Here is a 22,332-nt window from a genome sequence, read left to right as displayed (position 1 = left end):
CCTTTTAAACCCCAGCATTGTGTCAGAACTGCTAATTTCTTTGTTACCTAATCCAGTGTAAGAAGAGAAGATTTTAAAGTTAAGCAGATAATTTTTTATTCAAAGAGAGCAACCTCTTAACACTTAAGTTGGGTGTATTGATGAAAGCAAATACTTTTAAATAGTATCCGAGCAGTTAGTGTCAGATAATTCAGAATACTCTGGTTACACGAGCCCTGTGGTTCTCTGGAAACATTTCAGTGGGGGGAAGCTGCGTATTTCCTATCAGTACTGGCAGTGTGTAAGAAGATGTACAGTACAGTATTTCCCTTGAACTCCCTTCAATCATTCTTGGACCAAATGTGACTCTAGCTAAAGAACCTGTTTCCTAAGACCATATTCTGATGGAAGTAGAGAATGGAGCATGGAAACTACTTTTATTTGTCTTTCACTGAAAATTTTTTAAAAGATTTTTAAAATGTTTTGTATATAGGCAAATTCTATAGGTGTTGAAAATAAGTAATGTGAGCCCCCCAACAATATAAATAAATGCATCTACACTCATTTTAAAAACAAAGTAGAAAAACATCTACAGTGCTCATCAGATAATGCTTGTGCCATGCTTGGTGATATTTGTTTATTGAGCAACATTATAAATTGCCACCAAGATAAAAACATGCATTTATTTAGCAGGTCTGATTTTCATACTCTTTAAAAACAACTTTATTATTGAGTTGACCATGCATTCAAGAGAAAGCCAGCAATGACTTGGCAAGTTTCAAAATGCTAAGAAAGAGGCCAGCATCAGAGACAACCTAGCAGCAGATCCTTAGGGCTTTAAGCAAGTTCTGTCCCATCTAAGATGAGGTACAATTCTACTGATAACCCTACCATGCCCCACCTTTGTTTGATAGAACCCTGTTCAGAAATCAATGAGTTGAGAATTTAAATGACAAGAGGAAATATAAGCTTGACTTTTAAAATATAATACTGTTTTAAAACACAAATAACAAGTAAATAGGTTTTAAGGGTATGCCTAATGATATTTCTATTTTATACCAAATAGTTAAATAGCTAAACTTTTTGTTGAACATTAGGTAGTTATAATTGGTGTTTATATTAGTGGCCCTAAGATGTCCTGAGGCCCTTTCTAAATTTTTAAAGAGATGTAGAATTGTCTTTTACCACTATTCAAAGTCATTTATTGTATACAACTTCTCTAAAAATTAGTTTAGATATTGTATAATATCTCTAGAGAGAATAATTTTTTAGTAATTAATGAGTATCCCAACATTAATATGTATGGAATAACACATGTTAACCAGTGAAACATCATTTCAGGGTAAATTTTCATATTTTTCTAAAATTAAAAAAAATCTTCTGGGATGTAGATATCATAAAAGAAGTGATGTGCAAACTCGCATTGAACATTTCAAAAAATAAATAAGTGTCAGGTTGGTGATTCAGTAGCCACACTGGGTCTTCAGATAGGTTGAGAGAGAATATGTTTTCATTTTTGTAAGATGTGTTCTGATCAATGGACTGCCTGGTATTTATATAATAATAAGTTGTGCTCCTTTTCCTCGCTCCTCTATACTCCAACCCTTCTTAATAATCCTAGCACCCATCTGTAATGAATTTAAACTCTTCTGAATTTTAAACATTACAAGGGTCTTATAAACTGAAGAACTCATTTTAGAGGGAAAGTGTTCGAGGAGTTCTCCACTATACTCAAGGCGGAGGTAAAGGCCCTTGCCTTTGTTCAAAGTATTCAATTTAATCATATGAGGAATAGCTGTGGAGTCAGAATGACCACATAGCCAGAGTACTTCTTAACAGTGATTTTTTTCGTTACAAAAGCAAGATGCACTCTCACGCACTTCCAGTGGTAATGCAGCAAACCAGCATCGCTTTGGAAAAACAGCCTGGCAATTTCTGACACAGTTAAACACACACATTTAGTATGGTACAGCAATCTAGTTTCTGGACACTAGAATGAGAGAAAAGCATGAAAACGCTAAAGGCTTACACGTAAATGTCCGTGGGAACTCAGTTTTTCATAAGCAAAGGTGTGGCAACAACTCACACACGTGCCAACATGGGAATGCATTCATACAGTGGAATATGCTGCTTAGTAATTAATGGGATAGACTCCTGGAACACATAAAGGATGACTCCCAGAAGTATTGTTATCAAAAACAAAATTGTGTCTCAAACTCAGACACAAAATGTGCTGTGCTGTATAATCCCAACGGCATTGTAGAAATGAACAGTGAGGTCGGATGCAGAATCATACACAGAACTGCGGCTGTAAGGGAAGAACTAAGCATGATGGAGACGATAAACCCGGCATTCCACAGGTTGATTGTAGTGGTGACTACAGGTGATTATTTATAATTATTATTTTTAGCATCTCTTTTAATGGTAGCCTAAATCATTTCTTACTATGTGAGCTTAAAGTTTCCATTTTAAAACAGTGTTGGCAAACCATTTTTCTTCATGCACTCATTAATTTTCAATACTTTCCTTATGAAAAGAATCTGTTCTTATAGAGGAAGGCAGCTAGGCCTTGGGACTCAATCACAAAGCTCATACTTACGGTGAGAACAAAGTACATGTAAACTTTAACGTTTCTTTTTCAGCGTGTATATGTTTTCTTATAGATCCCACTTCTGTTTTTAGGTAAAAATTGTATATGACTAATATGAATATTTTTCCACACATGGTTCCCCTGTGTACCCTTTGCCGTCCTGGGACTCACTATGTAGACCAGGCTGGCCTTGAACTCACAGAGATCCAGCTGCCTTCACCTTTCAAGTGCTGGGCTTAAAGGTGTGCACCAACACCACCCTGCTAAAATTTTTACAAGGAATAAATAGTGTGTGCTTTTCACATAGTGTTTACAATGCTTCCTTTTCGTTGACTGTCATTCCTTTTTTATGTGTAGAGCCCATAAAATTCTTACGACCAGTTCATTTCTGGATGTATTTAGACAATTGTCACTCATGTGTGTTTTCAAACAAATTCTTTCTCATAGTGCAATAGCTCATACATCTCAAGATCCGACTTCCAAATATCCTGCTTCCAGTACCAAATTTGCTTTCATTCTTCTTCCTCATAAAACCATCCACTATTATCCAAATGTATTTATTCCCACACACCGTACACATATCCCCCTACTGTCTGTAGAGAAACTAGACGTTGTTATTCTAAATTCATCGGCCCATCCTTTTGAATGATGTTCATCTGGCTAGTACTCCTTACAGAGAACCTGCATGCTTAGAACACTCATAACTAATTTGCATGTGGTAATGATGGTTCGTGGATCACTCTCACTTATGTGTGACCCATCTGCCCAGCACTCTGCAAAGTGAGATGCTCTGAGAGAGCTGAGAGGCAGGCTGTGGTCACGGGCAGAGGTTATTCCAGTGCCCTTTTATAGAGAGCATCCATCACGTCCACAGTAGCAAGCTCCTTAGGTCACTGTTGTTAACCCTGTAATAGGAACATGGGTATGTGCATTTCAGGAGAGGGAAATTATAGAGAAAAGACAGAAAGAGAGCAGCTAAACACCTATCACCACAACCACAAGAGAAATTAGAGGCGAAAAGAAAGGGCGTTTAGGGGACCTTGGAAAGAAACAGTGAACAGGTGAGAACAAGAAGAGCCAACATTTTCACCAATGTCTAAGCGAGTTCAATGTTACATCCACAAAAACAGACAGTAGCTTTAGGTACATTATGATTGCCAGAGAGGAACTTTCCACACTTAGCTGATGTGTTTAAAAGCAAATGAATAATTGATTGGGCCATTTGAGTGATACTTCCAATGCAAGAGCCCAATTGTTTTGAACTTTAGTAGCTCCTTAGTTCTTTATCCTAATTCTGCTATTATTTAGAATACTTACTTTGTGTTTGTTCTTATAAATTCCAAATCATTAAATATGGAAATAATATGAACCCTGACCCTTTCATATGATATTATGTAAATTTTTCCTGCATCTTATTAATTTTATGAAAGTTATCATTTCAGCGACAAGGCATTATTTCTTTCTATGAATATACCATGTTAGCATTTAGTTAATACGTCCCTTACTCTTGAACATTTGTTGTCCATTTTCAGAAATGCAAATTGTAGTACCCCATGTGCTCATACAACGTCAGGTAGGACCTGAGTAACTCCATAATAGAAAGTTAGGCGTTTCTACATCTTGCCCCGCTATTTCTCAGAAGAAAGGTTTCCTGTTAATGCTCCCACTGTTATTAAAGACAATGTCCATATATCCACTGTATATTCCCAAGCATCTCAAATTAGTAATTTTTAAGAAAGAAAGGATAAGTTTGCTGTGTTTCATAAAAGTGAGTTGTAAGACAGAAGCTAAAATTTCTAGTGTGGAATTGTGAGGGGTCAGTCCTCTGAGCCCTCAAACTCTTAGAGGTGGCATTATTACTCAGCACTGTACATAGATAAAGTTCATTTGAATAACCTTTATATCGGTAAGAACAAAAGTTCTGTTCTCAGGGCTGAGGAAATAGCTCAGTAGGTAAAGTGGCTAGAACCCATGTAATAAAGCTAAGCATAATTTCACATGATTTTAATCCCAGAATTGAGAAGGCAGAGACAGGTAGATTACCTTGAGCTTGTTGACCAGCCTGCCTAGCTTACTTAGCTAGCTCCAGGCCAGCGAGAGACCCTGACTCAAAAAATAAGAAGGAATAGCTCCTGGGAACAGCCTCTAGACTTTACATGAAGATGCACACACAAGAGCTTGGACATTCACTTACATACACATATGAACAATACCACGAAGGGTTTCTATCCAAATCACTTGCATACACATATGAACACATACATCGTGTGTTCTTTCCACATGCATGTCCAGGTTAATCATTTCAGTTCAGATTACAGACGCCATGCAAAGTTAAAAGCCATAGCTGAAATGGTGCTAAACTAAATTATGTCACCTTTTTCATTAGCTGAGTTTCGTAGTGAAAAGTAATGTTCAGTGAAGAACTTACATGAGCCACATAAATCTCAAAATGACAGAGCCGCCAAAGCACTTGGAAATCAGGATACCCAGCGTTGTCCTCTAACAGGCAAAGAAATGGGAGTGGATATTGGTGCAGGCCTATCGCGAGGTCACCCAGCAGGACAATGACCTTTCACCCTGGATGCTTGGTTCTGTGTCTACCTCCTTCTCAGGCCACGCTCATCATCAGCACCAGTCAGCTGAGCGCTGAAGAACTCGGTGCAAGTTCCTTCGCTCATAGCCTCTGTATCGCCTAAGAAACGTGTGCGAAAATAAAATTCCAACTGGTTCTTTGATTATCCTTTCTAACTCCTACTTCGTTCAATTTGCTGTAAGGACTCACAAATTGTAAGCCACATAAATCAATTTCCTTTCAGGCATGGAGAATCAGCGCAGTCACCTAGTAACACAGAAGCTGCATGTTGTCTCCGATTTCAGAGAAACGAAACTTTGCCTGTAGCGGGCTGGTCTCATAAGTACCTAGGGAAGACGTGCGGCTATGCGGGGCGGCACCACGATTCATGCATTCTGTCGCTTTTCTTCCCAGGTACCTGTATGCCCTTGGACAGAAGGTCTGGAAAAGATGGAAAAAGCGTTACTTTGTTCTTGTTCAGGTCAGTCATTTATTTTCCTGCTTTCTGACAAGACTCTCACACTGTTACCTGTTTGCGTCATATCTCTTATATCACAATAATTCCTGCATTAGAAATTAAACTGAGAATTATTTTTAAAGCAGTTCATTTGAAAATAGACAAGTAGTGGCTTCGTTGTATGCCAATATTTTTATATTTTTATTTCAAACATGTCAAGCAACTTACAGTGAAATGAATGATGTCCTGTCCTTCTGTGCATATTTTGTGTTGTCTGGTATACAACTGTTTTCCTTTGTCAGCTTCTGTGCTCAACTAGTTATGGTATCAAATTCAATAGCCATTGCAAAGGGCCACTGTGAAGTCTGTGTGGAAAAGGCAAAAAGAGAATAATATTATTACAGAAATTGTGTTGGCAATCAAGGCTTCCTAAAAGGACCTAAAGGATGCTAAGACAATCCTTGAAAAAAAAAAACTGCATCGTCCAGGTAGTAGTGTGCATATAAATTGTGGTCCATCCACTCTCTCGCTTTCTTCGAATATGTCTGTGTGTATTCGTATAAATGTGCTTATAAATCAAATAGTCCACCGCTAGTAATTGCATTCTGAATATACATTATTGGTATATGTGTTCGTCTGACCTTTCAAAATCATAAGTAGCCTTTGTTCATAATCATTAAATTCTAGTTACATTAAAGAATAGATTTCAAAATAGTCATTTCATTCCAGAATAAATTCAAACTATTCCATTCTCAGTGGAAATACCTGAAAAGAGAATCACCCTTGGAATCCTAACACAGAAGAGCCTGTAAAAATCCCATTGATTGCTACCACATTAGCCAAGCTTAACTGGGCTAGATCAGAATGATATGGGGAAATGCCATTGGAGGAAAATTATCATTTGTTGTTTTCTAGAGATATAGTCATCCATCAGTTGCTGGGGAAAAAATTAGTTTATTGATATTCCGTGGTAGCATGGTGTCTTCAAGAAAAGTGTTAAAATTCAGTCAAAAGGAGTTGTGTCTACAAGGTAGATCACTAGTCCATTTTATTCTTTGCTAAAGTGTAAACTTTTCTTGTATGGCTTATAGTGTGTGTGCACATGATTATACAGCGCACGTGCACACACACACACACACACACAAACACACAATCTTTTGATCCAAAGAGCAGACAATTGCTTTGTGGAAGGGATTTCCACTCAGAGTTCTCAGTAGTCTACCCCCCCAAAACTGTTCCAATTAAACATCTTCTGCAGTTTTCAAGTTTACAGTGGCACAGAATTCTAAATATGCTTATGAATAAATTTGAATATAAATCTTTCTGGATATTTTATTCCTATTATAGATGTCTCATCTGCACCTAATTGGACATGCTTATCATTGTGATTTGTTTTTGCCCTGTCTTTTGGAAGCATTTTACTGACTTTTCGTGGGAACAAAGCTGCTTTTTCAGTTTTGTTTCATGAATCTGTAGAGAATCTCCGATAATTCCTTAATCCCAATAGATGATTTGGGGGATAAACTACTTTTGAACCAACTAAGCTGGCTCTTGTTTCCCTGATGGAAATGTGAGTGAGAAATAAGAAAGTGTGTTTTAGAGGATGAGCGGGTTACATTTGTTAAGGGAGTACATAAAAGTCTCCAGTGTATCTATTGGTTCAGTATGAAAATTAGGCAACTAGAGACTGGCTTTGAAAAGTTAATGCTGACCTAATGCTTTGAATCCTGGGAAGGCTTAAGATCATCATTTGCTTCCTCTCTTATTTTCTAGGAAATAGTCCCACGAGACAAAAATTTTAACACAAATGTATACATTTTGAATATCATTTATTGGATAATTTAGAAATATAAGAAGGAATAGAAACATTTCAGAATTATAAAGTAGTGTGTTTTGTGAAACACTAAATGTGGAACTAACTTTTCCAGATAACTAAAATATGTATTTTCTTTGAAAAGGTAAAAGTCAACTTGCATCAAAATCGTTGTTAAATTCACATGCTCCTTAATTTAAATTTAAGAAAAATTGTACCAAACTTGAATTAGAATTTATTATACTTGTGATATATCAGATAGAAGATAGATAGATAGATAGATAGATAGATAGATAGATAGATAGATAGATAGATAGATAGAAACACACACTGAGAGAATCCTATGCCTAAATGTGTTGAAATATATATGCCAGTTCTCCAATAACTTTTTGAAGTTTGAAACACAATTGAATCTTCCTTCCAATTCCAAATGTAATGGGAAGCCAAATTGAATGCTCTCACTTCAAAATCAAGATGGATATGTATGGAGATTCGATGAGAATGACCCATTGGGAGGAACTGGGTAGTTTTTATTAGTGTTTTTAAAGACATTTCTCATTCTGTCTGCACACAGCTTGTAGGTCCATACCTGCAGACTGCGTTATTGAAAGGTGAAGGAGTCGCTTTTCATAGGGAGGACAGTATACCCTGCTGTTTCTGCTGCCGCCATCGGCACAATGGTGCTCTAGTGATAATGTGAATCTCATCACCGCGTGCGAGTGTGGATTATGTGAGTGATAGAGCTGGAGACCCGGCCATCAGCCCACGAATTTGTCCTCATAAAAATTGATTGAGAGTCAGGTTGGGCCAGCTGAAAAGTCATCATTCCAAGTGAACACTTGAGGAGCCACTGAGGGGAAAAGACTTTTCAAAGACCCATACGAACATGAAAATTGGAGGCAAAAATGTCAATTTAAATTAGAGTTAGAAAACCAGGAAGCAAATTATCGGTTAATGTTGGGTATTTGTTTAGCTTACTACTTAGGTTGCAATCCCATTTATATTCTAACCCTGGTATATTTTCAGTAATAAATCTATTTTAATAACTAAGAGACTGAATTTTAAAAATGAAGGTAAATTTTTGTTCATGTTAAATTAAAAGAACAATTACAAAGAAAATATTTGAAATCTTACCAAAATTAATTTTTCTTACATATTTTTATGTTTCCCCAATGTCTTACTTAACATTTATGATGATTTATACTTTTGGGATTATATTGTAATTCATATTATAATAAGAAATGAATTTCTTTGAAACAATTTTTCTTCAGGTAATCTGCTTCAGGATGTAAATCATCATTGATTTGAAAGTTTTTTTATTTAACTAAGTGTAATTATTTCTCTTACAATTTTCTAACATCTATTCAAATAGCTGTATAGACAAGATATTGTATATTTCTATGAAAATTCAAATTCTCCTTAGGCACTTACACATTAACATATCTTTTATGTGTTTAATCTAATTGTTACTAAGTGATTAACGAATGGCTCACATTTGCCTAATGCCCTTTTAATATATGATCTATCTTCTTTTCTCTTTAGAATAAGCCTGCCCAGAGGATGTGTTACTATTTCCCTCGCAGGGCAGATAAGACAAAGTGTATGTGGGAGCATTATGCAATGTTCTAAGGATTAGTCTAGGCATGAGATGACGTCAACCAAATCATGTTCCATTTGACAGGAGAGGCAAAACTCATATTTCCTGTTCCATATGGCTATGATTAAATTAATGCACACAACCACAGTTCATCTGAAGATAAACAGATATCTTAAAAAAAAATCACTGGGGACTATTAGTGCCATAAGGTACAAAACAGTGATGCTGCATCCAAGAAGTAACCGTAAGAGTGGTAGCCTGAAGAGACCCGGGGTCAGGAAAAGGACTGACTATGTGACATCGCTGGAAACTGAAGCAGGCATCTATGTTGTGTTGGCCCTGTGTCAAGTGTTCACTGCTTGTTGTTGATGTGTCAGAATCATGACTTGAAGTTGCTGCAAACAACAGCAGGCTATCAAGGCATAATGTTAATTACATATCAGCTGACTTGGCACGGGATGTTAACAGGCAATGATCAGAACACGCTGCAAGCACATGAGAAATACCGTTTCTCGGGAACATGTTGGTATTCTGTTTAAACCTAAATAAGTGGCTCTCTTTGCCTAATGATTTTTGAAGGACTCAGCATAGTTGGAGGACCTACTGAAATTAACTCCTCACAGGCATTTGAGATGACACGGGTGCATATAGAACATGAAGGTGGTTGCAGTTTGAGTTTAGAGTAGCATTTGATTGCTTGTACAACAAGACCGTTTGAAGTAATAAAGGGATGGCTGTCACATCAACAATGATCAGAATGGTGGCTCTGTGGCTGACTATATAAGTTGGGCATACTTAATATATGAACACATGGTTTTGTGGTAGAAAATGAAAGACCCTGTAGGCAGAGTTTTTCTCTGAACCACCTGTCAGTTCCCAAATAACCAACGTGGAGTCTTATAATAATTATAAATGCTCAACCGATAGTTGAGGCTTATTACTAGCTAGCTCTTATAACTTAAATTAACCCATTTCTCTGAATCTATATTCTGCCATGTGGCATGACCTCTCTTTCATCTTGCACATCCTGTTTCCTCTCTGTGTCTCACTGGTGACTCTTCTTACTCTGCCCTCTTTCTTCTCGGCCTCCTCTTTGTCTGACTGTTCTACCTATACTTCCTGTCTTGCTACCAGCGAGTCAAGTTTTTATTAAGCCAATCCAAGTGACAAATCTTTACAGTGTATAAAAGGATTATTTCATAACATTTCCCTCCTTATGTCTAATTAAAAAGTTTTAACTTTAACATAGTAAAATTATATAAAACAAAACAGTTACTAAAATAAGTTATTAATTAAGAATTATAGTTACAATATCCAGTCCATTTATATTTGGCAAACTAAGAGAAAATATTCTGTTATCTATCTAACTTTGTGAGTCTAAAGTTTTAGACCTTTTATTATAACTAAGGAAAACTTTAAGTCTAATTATTTAGTCATTAACTCCTTCAAAGACCCCAGAAGTGTAAATGTTACCTAGACTATGTATCCTAGATGTATTTAATAGTCATGGTCCTTTAATCTCCCCAAGATTTACAACCTATGACATTAAATATGTTTAAGCTATCCACAGAATACAATAAACTACTAACAGCAACCTGTATAGTCACCAAAAGGATGGTGGGACCCTACAACAATGATTCCACCTGGATTGTCCTAATGCTACTAAACTAATAAACACCACCCAAAGATTGGATTTGGACTATAAACTGCTCAAGACAATTCCCAAGTAGCTAGCTGAGATGGTGCACCCTCATACACTACTCCAGCCAGAACTTCAGATAAGCCCTACATTTTTTTCAGAAACTGGGAACAAATGATATAGGTAACCCTTCTGCAAATTGACCATTGCTTCGGTTTCCTGAGGGACCCCTAGATTTGCCATTGCCCCCAGACGTTAGGAAGTAATTTTAATAACACAATACTTCGAAAAACCAAAAAAAAAATTAAATAACACAATACCCACATTTGCAAAAGGTTGGGTGGGTGTTTTTTGGTCTTTTACTTTGTTATAGATGGTTGTCATCATATACGGGGATTGGTTACAAGCTGTTATTGGATATAGTCAGAAAAAAGACTGAACAAAAGAGATTAGATTCAGAGTTCTCATTTTGAAAAAAGGGGGATAGAAATGATAGGATAAAAGGGTAAATTGTTGAATCTACTTTTAAACAAATAAGCAAATACTAATCCTAAATATTTTACATTTATATGGATTTTTGTATATTAATGCAAATTTAAGGTTATATTTGTTATAACACACTGTGCATGTGTTTCTAATTTTGTTTAAGTTCTTGTACCTATGCAGTTCATTTAACAATATAATGTAAATTTCTAATCCTTGAAAATTACCTTTACAAAGTATTTAGCATAATTAAGAAATATAGGTTAATAGTCACCCATAACTATCAGACTTATAATCATGTTTGTTATGTTTTCAAGCTGATACAGAGATATATTTTAGATAGATAGGTAATCTTCAGACACTTCAAAACATACAGAAGATGCACTTAAAATGCTTTAATAACTTGAATTTTTCTCGATGTGAGACACACTTGCTCCTGGCAGCACCAGTCTCCTTCAAAAATGAGATGGTGGGCACTGAAGAACCTCCATATGGAGTTTGCTTCCTTTGTGGCAAAAGCCAGCCGTGTGGGCAAGAAACTGCCCTTGCCTCAATTGCTGACAGTATGCTGTTCAAACTGGACAAGAAGGACACAAAGGAAAATGACTATCAAAATGCCAAGATAGGGTAGGAAGTCCTTTAAAATTTCCTGCTTCTGAAAAATGTCTGTCAGATATTCTAGACCTATATGGCAAAGATGAATGCCCCAATGTTGGGAACTTTGGGTAACTGTTCAGACAGCCAGCTGTTTCTGTCATTTCTCATATTTTTTAAAGTAACTTGCTATGCACTTCCTGCTTACTCAGGTAATATTATTTTCTTCTCATGTTTTTGATGGAGTTGAAGACTAGACAGTTACAGTTATAGTTCTCCTAAACCTGGGTAAAAAGTGTACTAGTTTCAAACTCTGGACTCTTCAGAAAAGGACAGCTAATGGAGTAGTCTCTATAAATTTGTCAGTTACTATTGAACTTGACCTTGAAACTGTATTTCTTACTTGAAAATTGTTCTTGTTATATGTAGTTTCAGTTTTGTTTAGGTTATTACTTTTCCTTTCTATTTGGACAATATTTGATAATAATTCTTATTGTATAGTTTTACTATGTTAGAGTTAAAATTTCTCCTTCTTAGAGAAAAAGGGGGAAATTTTATGGGAATTCTTTCATGGGTTCGCTATCTGATTGAAAAGAGCGTTTTAGTCAGAGAGATGGGTTTTTTATTAGGGTTGGATGGGACAAAACCAGGGAGAAGAAGTGGAGCAAGAAGGAGCTTGTTTTTTTTTTGAGACAGGAAGCAAGTGGAGGCAGGTATTTTTGCAGTAGCTTGCAATTCACTGAACTTTGTTTGTTCTTTAATATTTGTGTATGGGTATTGTTTAATAAATAGCAAAACAAATCTTTATCAAGACCCCCATCAACATTTCTAGATAGCACCTACTCCAGGCTCCTGCACAAGTATAGTCAAGTAACGATTGCTGGAAGTTTTCCCTAAATGTACATAGACAAACACATATCCATTTCTAACAGAATCAGTCATTGACTTTTTTTTTTCTGTGTGTATGTGTGAGTTACTTTGGTCTCTTTTTAAAATGTAACACTCACATGTCAACAGGTAGAAATCTATCTACTTTATTATTTTAAATAAAAAAATCATATCCATAAACTGTACCTTTTTACTTGCTTAGAAATTTGTTTTTGTATACAAACAATGATAAAGTAAAAATATAATCCTCATATATTAACTTTTATGTATATGTGAAAATATATAACTAGAACTTTCCAAAGAATATCTAAAAAAAGTTACAGTGGCCATAACATTTGTATGATATACCCTGAAATGTTATTAGGACTGTCTTTGATCCCTCTCTTTTTCTTACTTCCATGTCAATCATAAAGTATTGCTTCTTTTATTATGAAAACTAGTGTTCCACTTATGACCATTTACGCCCATCTACTCTGCCCCCTAAACTAGCTGAGACCACCATCATCTGCACATGGGCCCCAACAGTAGCATTCTGCTCTTTCTCTCCCACTTCCCCATTTTCTTTATAACCTTTTCTTCATGGTACCTAAATAACCATTTGACACATAACTCACATTAAGATACACGGTGTGTCTCTTCCTTTTGGGAAAAACCTACCTAGTATAAACCACCCACATACACAGACTGTTCATTGAGTGGGTTGGTTCTCCACAGCCCTTGAGTAGCACAGAGTCCAGCCAGTACCATTCTCCTATGTTACTTTGACCTGGGAATTTTTTGTACATTATGGCTGCAATGTGGGTGGTAGAATATACTTTGATAGATCATCTCCACTTTTGTGTTTATGTATTTATTACTAGACCTAAACCACTGTCTTCTCCCCCTCCACACTCTGTCTCAGGGATTTACTCTATGTAGTGATGTACTTTGTATTAATATTTTAGAAATCTGCAGATCTGTTTTTTACTTTTTATACTATTGAATGGTTATGATCAAGACTTTTACTCTAGGGCATCGAATAAATTGAGCCTTATTAGAAAAATTTTAAAAAAGATACCCTTCTGCCTAAATCCTTCTAGTGACTCCCATGGCTCTTAGAATAATAAATAACCATGACATAACAAACATTCTACGGGTTTCTGGTCCTTAGCTTCCTATCACAAATCAGCGCCTACCGTTCTAAAATCCAGCATCACTGCTGCGGAGCCAAAAGCTTGGCATCTTCCAGGTCTCTGGACCCCTTTCCAGTGCTGCCTAAAAATATGAGTTTTCTGTGATTTCAGTGCCTATGCAACTTTAGAGGAAGTCCCCTGCTTTCCCTCAGATAGTTTGAGCACTCCTATACCTCCCTGCAAACATAATGCACTTGCTTTCTCTTCCCCATGGCTTTGTTCTTTCTACTGACTAAGTTAGATTTCATTTCAAATGTGTCTTATCCACTCACGGAATTTAAAATCCCAACAACTCTCTGTCGCAGCTCTCTGTTTTAATTTTTCTGGAACATTTATCTCCAGTTAAAATATTTTATGGATACATTTAAGTTTTTAATCTGTGTACCCTTTCTAGAGTATCTGCTTAGCACTCTATCAAACATAGAAAGAGACTACATATTTGTTAAATAAATGAGTATATGCAGATCACTAAGCATTTGGGTAACAAGGCTACCCTTCTTTTTTTTTTTTTTTGAAGGAATTTACACATGATTGTTAGATCTCTCTATGCCATTTGGCCAAGACAGATAATTATATTATATATTTAACTCAAATCTGTCAGTATCTTGAAGATGTGTTCATTTTCCTTGATTAAATTAAGCTCTGGGTTTTTTTTTTATTTTTTTAAATAACTCCTGGAGCACCTTTGCCCTCTGCCAAGAATATCTCCAGCTAAGGATTTTAAAAGCCTTAATCTTACTGAAATGAGATGGTGGCAGTTGCTAAGCTGCCAGCCGTTAATATGATCCCTACAGTAGTAATACACATACAAACCCGGATGCTGTGGTCTCTCAAATCTCTTCGTTAGCACCTACATGTGTGCATATGGGCAGGTGGCAAGCAGGTTGGCAATTAAGAACGAAATAGGAGGTTTCCTATCCCAGACATGGATCCCATGTGGGGCCACCACCATCAGGTAAAAGTGCCCTGACAAAAGCAATGATGCCAAAGCCAGACTTAATGCTGTCCTCAGATTAAAGTCTGTCTGTCTCCCCCAATTCCCAACAAATCTATTCCTTTTGGAGTCATTACAAGTGGACTGAGAAAAGAATATTAAATGTTTATGATTGCTGCAGGGATTTTTTTTCTATTTTAATCTAGTAAATTAGGTGAGCTTTGTTCAGTAATACACCAGGAAGCTTATGAGAAAAACAAATACTTGACCAGTGTGGGTCAGACTTCCATGTTTCAAGAATGGAGCAGGGTGACCTCTGGCTCCTGCAGATGACCTTGCAGCAGAGTCCCACGTGTTCTGGGCCCTCCTTGGCAAACAGTAGCTCCATAGTGTTACCATCTGAATGCAAACTATAGATGGCTTGTTGAATCAGCCTTATGTATGTGACATAGCATGGCCTAGTAAAATAAACAGGTAAAGTCGGAGCTCTTGGAATTCTAGAGTAAGCAAATGGATTTTGAAGTGTGCATCACATAATTGAACCAAAAAAGTAAGTTGTGACTCAGCGTCTACTATTAGTAGGTTCGTTACTGCTGGAGCCAGGATCTTCCCAAAGCCTAATTGCAGGGTCCCAGTTGTTCCGTGGGTCAGGTTTCCACACTGTTAGTGACAACTCTGTTCACCGTTGGTATTCTGTTACTCTCCCATCTGTACTCTTCCTTGTACCTGTGGGCCCAGTTACTAGAAGGGATTTTGAATCTATTGGGTAGTTTTTGAGATGTTTTGGTAAAACATAAATTAAGCAAGCCTTTTAAGATTTCATCATTTTGTGACCATGTTCTAGAAAAGGACTCATTCCTCTAAAGCTGGAATTTGTGTTTTTCGCCTTCAGTTTCTTTAAAGATCCTTTGATTGGTACTTGAGACTTTGTATGACCTGCTGTTAAAGAGTGATTTATTATTTGAATCCAGCTAGAAATAAAATTTTAAAATAAATGTTAACAGGACCTGGGCCTATTTTCCAATTTACATAAAGAATAAACATCACTATTTTTTTCCCTTTGGATACCTACTGATCGTTTTTAATATCTAGTTTTTAAATGACAAAATTTTCACTCTTTTGGTGGTTTATGTATATCAAGTCTGTATACTTTAACAGATAACAATGTAAACATATCAACAATATTCGTAAAAATCCTTTGGAAGAACAATGTTTTGAATTGTAGTAAGACAATATCTTTTAATTTATAGCACAATTACCCAGAATAATTTTACTAGAAATAGAGCAGCATAGTATTTAAAACTGCAATTAGGTGCATGGCCACTTTTTCATGTCTCTGTCAATTTATTATTCATTTGTAAGGGCTTTCAATTAACATCCTCAACACCAAAGTCATATGCTCTTGTTTTACCCATAATGATATGGTCAGAATCAGGCCACAAAATGGGGGAAAGACCAAAAGAGAGAAGAGAAGTAATGAGTAAAGAGGCAGAAGCAGAGGAGAGTCAACAATCCCTGGTGTGTTCATAGCATCGAATACCTTTGTGTTCACAACATCCAATCCCTGTGTGTTCACAGCATCCAATATCTGTGTCTTCATAGCACCCAATCCCTGTGTGTTCATAGCACTCAATCCTCTACCTTTTATTACTATTTTTTTGTTTTCTGCTGAAGAATTCACTACCCAAAGTTACTTCGTTGTCCTTTCCATGGGGTGAAGGACTTATTTGTTGGTGATGGAAGTAGCAGTGTTTGGCTTTATTTGATTTTTAAGACTAGATCTTAATCTGTAACTCAGGCAGTCCTGTACTTTAGCCCTCTGGATATTGGAATTACATACATATTTGAGAAGAAATGAATAATAAAGAGATCAGTAACCTTGACTTATTACTTAATTCACTTTTTTCTTCAGTGCTCTTGTTCGTCTTTGATAGTAGTCCGGGATTATCTTACATAATGACTTCATCATACATTTCTTAGAACTACTATGTTACAGCAGATTCCAATTTTGTTTTTGCTTTGTCATGTTTTGTTGAGCAAATGTCTTACTGTTTTGTTCAAGTTGGCTTAGAACTCATAATTCTCCTACCGCACCCTCACAAGGGTACGAATCATAATTTTACAGCTTGTTTTAGAAAATAATTATATATTTTTTTTCAATAAATTCTAGCTCTCAGATCAACTCTTACTTATTTAGTGAGTTACAAATCCTCAGAATATCCTAATGTCTGAGTTGCAAAAGTATTCTCTTCAAATCCTTACTACATCATCAAAATGCATTAAGTCTTCAATGCTAAAATAACTTTTTATTCATTGGGTCAATATTTGCTGATAGTGGCTCAGTAGAATGTAACACTACCATAAAAATAAATGCGTAATTCTAATAGCTCCAGTCATACTACAAGAGAAAATGTATATGTCAAACTCAATAGAGTTTATTTTTCTATACATTGCAATCTTTATAATTAAAAATACTATCTTTTTCTACTTTATTTTTAGTTCACACTGCCTTCCAATGTTTTAACGTTTTCTTTTTCTCTAAATGGTGAATTCCATAGAAATGGTTTATTTCTCATGGATTACATATGTTTTTAAGAAGTTAAAATAGCTTTTTCAGGGCTGAAGAGAAAGCTTGGCAGTTAAGAGCAGTTGCTGCTCTTGGAGAGGAGTTGGGTTCTGTTTCTGGCATCCGCATGTTCTGGCTCACAGCCACCTGTAATTCCAGTTCAGAGAATCCAGTGCCCTCTTCTGGCTTCTTCAGATACTGCATATATGTTGTGTATATAACAAACAATCAAGCACACATACACATATAGATATAAAATGAATAATACAAACACACATTTGTTGTGTTAGTAATCACACCTTAACTAGCTGTTTTCCAAGTCTGGATTTTATTCTGTCTCTACGTTTGTTTCCTAAATCTTCATAGTTCTAGCTTTTGAAAGTGGTATAGCTTAGCTGAGAAACTTACTTATCCAAGACCTAAAAAATGACAACACCAATTGACATGCCAGTGTGGGTAGGGGAATTCTCAGAAGGTTCTCCCTATAGATGAAGAGCATAAGCAATTAATGGTTACTGATAGGGAGAGTTTGTCATCTCCAGGATCAAGCCCTGATTGGTCAGATAGCCAATCACAAAGGGTTAGCCCTAAACATGTATGTATAATACTAAGTAAACTTAACATTGTAAGGGGATGTGAAACAATAATAATAAATAATAAGAGGCTATGGATTTTAGAAGGACTAAGGGGGGCATGGAAGATGTTGGATGGAGTACAGGGAGGGAAGAAGTTTATGTCATATGGCCGGAAGAACTATTTGTGCTACTTGTTTTTAAAACAAGATAAAAATTATAGTTTATACTCTCCGAAGTATCGCACTTTCAAATATGGTAGAATAGAACATTTTTTAATTTAAATTAAATAACTTCCGTGTAGACGTGGGCAGAGATTTCAGCTGCACACTTCCAAAGTTGGATTATGCACAGTCTGGAGAAGTTGTGTCATTGAGAAGGAGACAGAAGGCAAGGTCATACAGTTAGAAAAGCAATGGAGACCAGTATTAAAGATCTTAGGGGAAAAATGTAAGGGGTTTAGATTGAGAAATAGAAAGAATTTTTTAAGATAAAGTTAATGTTCTCCTACATGGGAGTTCGGGTGAAGAAATGATTGAAGTGGGCAAGATGAATAGTGTGTCTGGAGTACTTCACCCAGTGATATTCTGTTCGTAACTGCTGGAGGTATTTGCCAGCTGTGTAGAGAAGTCAGACCCTCCTGTGTTCTTCATCTTTCTCTCAGCAGGTTTCGGATTATTACGGCAGTGATGTGCCAGGGAACTCCTCTTATTATGGTTTTAAAGTCTCTCAAGTAAGAGATAGAGATGTGAGGTTTATTAATTATATGTTGAAAATAGTCTTTTGTTTTGTTACTAATTTATTGTGAAAGTATAAATTGCCAAAGCCCTTAACATCTAATTACAATAACTTACCCCTACAACTTGTCTTATTTTGCTCTATTTTATATACTAGACCCCGCACTGTAATTGTTTTTATGTCTGGAATGTCAGGTTGGCATTTGATGTCTCTTAGGTTCATATCTCAAAGACAGAAATTAGATCTATTAATCAGCAAGTCCCTCGGGTGGGGGTAATTACAGTCCTGGCTAAGGTATTTCATTTGGTAATGTGGTCTAGTTGTAATACTAACAGTTCTTTTTTGAGATGACCATGATGGCACATCCTATTATTCAATAACTGAGGAGGCTGAAGCAGGAGGATTATAAAATTCACTACCAGGCTATGCTATGATCTTTTGTCATAGAAACAAGGGTTAGGAATGGAACCTGGTGGTAGAATGTGTGCTTAACATATTCAAGACCCTGGGTTCAGTCTCCAGTTCTAGGAGATAAATATTTTCTTGTCCAACACCTAGAAGTACTGGATTGTATATATTATTCATCTTCTTATATGCTAAACTGAATTCTAAGAAAAAGGGCCAGAGATCAAAAACAAGATATGTAAGCTTCCATATGAATTAGGTCTGTGGCTGCAGTGGCAGCTGGAGTGTGGGATTAAGTTGGTGTGCTTGATATTTATTGTCTAATCAGAGGAAGTCATAGTTGAGACAGAATTTAAAATATAGATCATAAGTAAATTAGAAAAAAATATCCAAGAGATGATGCACCAAGACAATAATCTACCCCCAGCCTTATAAACTTGAGTTTGTACTTAGGGTCTAAATGTGTACAAAAATTAGCTTTCAAAATTTCAATTAACTTGTACTCAATATCTTTGTTTTATTAAATATAAATGAAATATCAAAGGTAAAAAATACCCAGGCTGTCAAGAGCTGGCTCGGGTTTGAAAAGCTCATATTGCACTGCAGAGGGCCCAGGTTCTCATCTCCCAGCGCCTGAGTCAGGTGGCTCACAGTCACCTACAACTCCAGCTCCATGGAAGGTTCCTTACCTGCGTTCATGTCATGTACATGTAACTCTCATACACACAGAGAGAGGGAGGGGAGGGCAGCATATAAGTAAAAATAAAATAAATGAAAAGTTATATAAAATACTCTGGCCTGGACTTAACCCTGGAACATCTAGAATAAAGAACATGGAGATATCAATTATTTACTCAGGCTTCATAGAATATCCATAGAGAAAGTTATATTGAAATAGCTAATGATCTAAGATTATGAAACTAAACTGTTTTGATCCTTAAGGACTTCAGCCATTAAACTATCACATACATAAACTATAGAACAGTTTTATTTAAGCTGTTTTTATTTCTAAACCGTCTCACAAACTTAATAAAAGAACCCACAACGTAAGAACAGAACATCACACTGTGGAAACCAAAAAAGGGATTTAAATCAGGCCCTTTCCAAAGGTGGAACTTAAATACCTTAAAAATACAGACCCTGAGATGCGAATCTTACAGAAGGGGAGGTTAAACAGTAAATTGAAGGAATCTATAATAAAAATTAAAATAAACTACAATAAGGATCACAAATGCAACTATTTATAGGACTCTAAAGAAATTAACTACAACCCAAAATGGACAGATGGAGAAAAAAGAAATACATAATTGGTTAAAGACTATATAGGAAAGACTGTAAGCTCCAGGATACTTTTTTATAAAATTGAAAGGAAGAAAAGTAAAAATGGGACAAAAATCAATGTTTAGAAGTGATAAGATCTAAAACTGATATTGCCTGAAATTATCCAAGAGAAGAGACACAGGATCCTAACTAGGATATGCTTGTCACTCCCAAAGAGTTCCCAGGGAAACTAGAGTGAGTGGAGGGGAAAGCAACCTTTTTGTTACATTGTCTGTTTATTTGCATATGTGTGTGTGTGGGTATCACTGAGTCTGCATAGAAATAAAGGACAGCCTACTGGAGTCTGCTCTCTACCACTGTGTGAGTCTTAGGGGTCAAACTCAAGTCATGTTAGGCTTGATGCCAAACACATTTACCAGCTGACCATCATGACAGCACCAAAGATGGAGAGAACATTTAAGAACAGCCACAAAGGGGGAGGATTGAGTATAAAGAGAATACAATTGAAGTTTCACCAAAGTTTTCAGCATGGACACATAACCCTTTAAAAATGGAATATTATCTTCAAAATGCTGATAGGATTGCCGGAGTAGAAAGCAGACGGTCATTTATGAATAAGAACACAAAAGCTTCTAATAAAGGAAGGGACTAAATTCAAAATGATGACATGAGATTCAAGAAGCAGTGACCAGCAAGAAAACAAATAAACAGAAACTACTTAATATTAGAGAAATGTAATATTAATAAAATATAAATTGATATTTAATATATACGATTATATATTTTAACAGTGAAGTATCCTGTTACTAAACGCTAACATACTAATAGCACCAGAATGAGGTGGAAATACATGAGGATGAACGCTGGAGTTGGTAGTGGATTAGGAGTAATCCGTTTGCTGTATTCAAGACCAGATTAGGATAAAACAAAGACAATGATTGAGAGTTCTCTTACTAAGACAGATGTGACTGATATACCGTGCCCATGTAACTGTGGAAAACTGGAGATCTGTTCGCTGTTCATGCTTAGTTAGAGATTAAAAGGAGCTGCGTACAGATCTGTGAATATATGGCAAGAGTGAATGTGAAGTAGTATCACATCTGGCTGGTTGGTTTTCCATTTCCTATGTAAGTATATCTGGCAGGGATACACTACACCATACTCATCATGGGAGTTCTAACTGCCAGCTGACCTACGAAAGGTGTTTCAGATGAGCTGGGTTTCGAGGAATGCTAATATAGAATAATTTACATGCAGATTACATGTTTCTGCTTGGAGAGAAGTCTGGGTAAAGAAAAACTAAAAGTTAAATTTGATTATTATTCTTTAACTGAAAACAATTTATTTTCTCTATCTCCACCTTTCTGTTTCCACTGGGCAGGTTAGCCAGTACACCTTCGCTATGTGCAGTTACAGAGAAAAGAAGTCTGAACCACAGGAATTAATGCAACTTGAAGGATACACTGTGGATTACACAGACCCCCACCCAGGTAATGCTACATGAACCACTTTTCCAGTCGTGTGTGGATATCCACAGCTTCGTAATATTCTGTATTTGTTCTCCACTTAAAATGCCCCTTGATGAATAGAAGGCTTATCTGAAGCTCATGCAAATGGACAAGACTTTGAGGTTCAAATTATGTCTTTTACCATCATCTGCATCTCTATAATTTTTTGGTTTATTTTTTTAATTAATAATTTTTTAATATAGTCTTTTCTCATTTTACATGGTTATCCCCATTCCCACTTCCTCCCCTCCTTCTGCTTCTTTCACCTTCCCTCCACCCCGCCTCCCTATCCACTCCTCAGAAAGGGTGAGGCTTCCCTGGGGAGTCAACAAAGTCTGACACTTCACTTTAAGGCAAGACCATGGCTCTCCCCGCATATCTTGGCTGAGCAAGGTATCCCTTAAAAAGAATGTGCTCCTAGATGCTAGTTCGAGCACTAGGGTTAAATCCTTGTCCCATTGCCAGTCACCTCACAAACTGTCAAAACCTCACAATTGTCCCCTATATTCAGTAGACCTAATTTAGTCCTATGCAGGTTCCACAG

The 22,332-nt window shown here is 36.4% G+C and overlaps 1 protein-coding gene across 7 annotated transcripts in view; it reads left to right on the top strand.

The window, feature by feature from the left end:
• Nucleotides 1-22,332, top strand: part of Cadps2 (calcium dependent secretion activator 2) — a 505,709-nt gene that overhangs the window by 322,060 nt on the left and 161,317 nt on the right. For all 7 annotated transcript variants that reach the window (XR_012908510.1, XR_012908509.1, XR_012908508.1 and 4 more), the window contains exons 9-10: nucleotides 5,556-5,622; nucleotides 21,662-21,770. Coding sequence is in view for 4 of the 7 variants with exons in the window: in XM_075953365.1 (XP_075809480.1) it covers nucleotides 5,556-5,622; nucleotides 21,662-21,770 (176 nt within the window). In the remaining 3 variants the exon portion in view is untranslated. The remainder of the gene's footprint in view (nucleotides 1-5,555; nucleotides 5,623-21,661; nucleotides 21,771-22,332) is intronic.

Source organism: Microtus pennsylvanicus, chromosome 19, assembly GCF_037038515.1.
Source record: "Microtus pennsylvanicus isolate mMicPen1 chromosome 19, mMicPen1.hap1, whole genome shotgun sequence".
Taxonomy (NCBI): domain Eukaryota; kingdom Metazoa; phylum Chordata; class Mammalia; order Rodentia; family Cricetidae; genus Microtus; species Microtus pennsylvanicus.
Note: the sequence above shows the minus strand (reverse complement) of the source record. Positions and strands in the feature narration are given on the sequence as shown.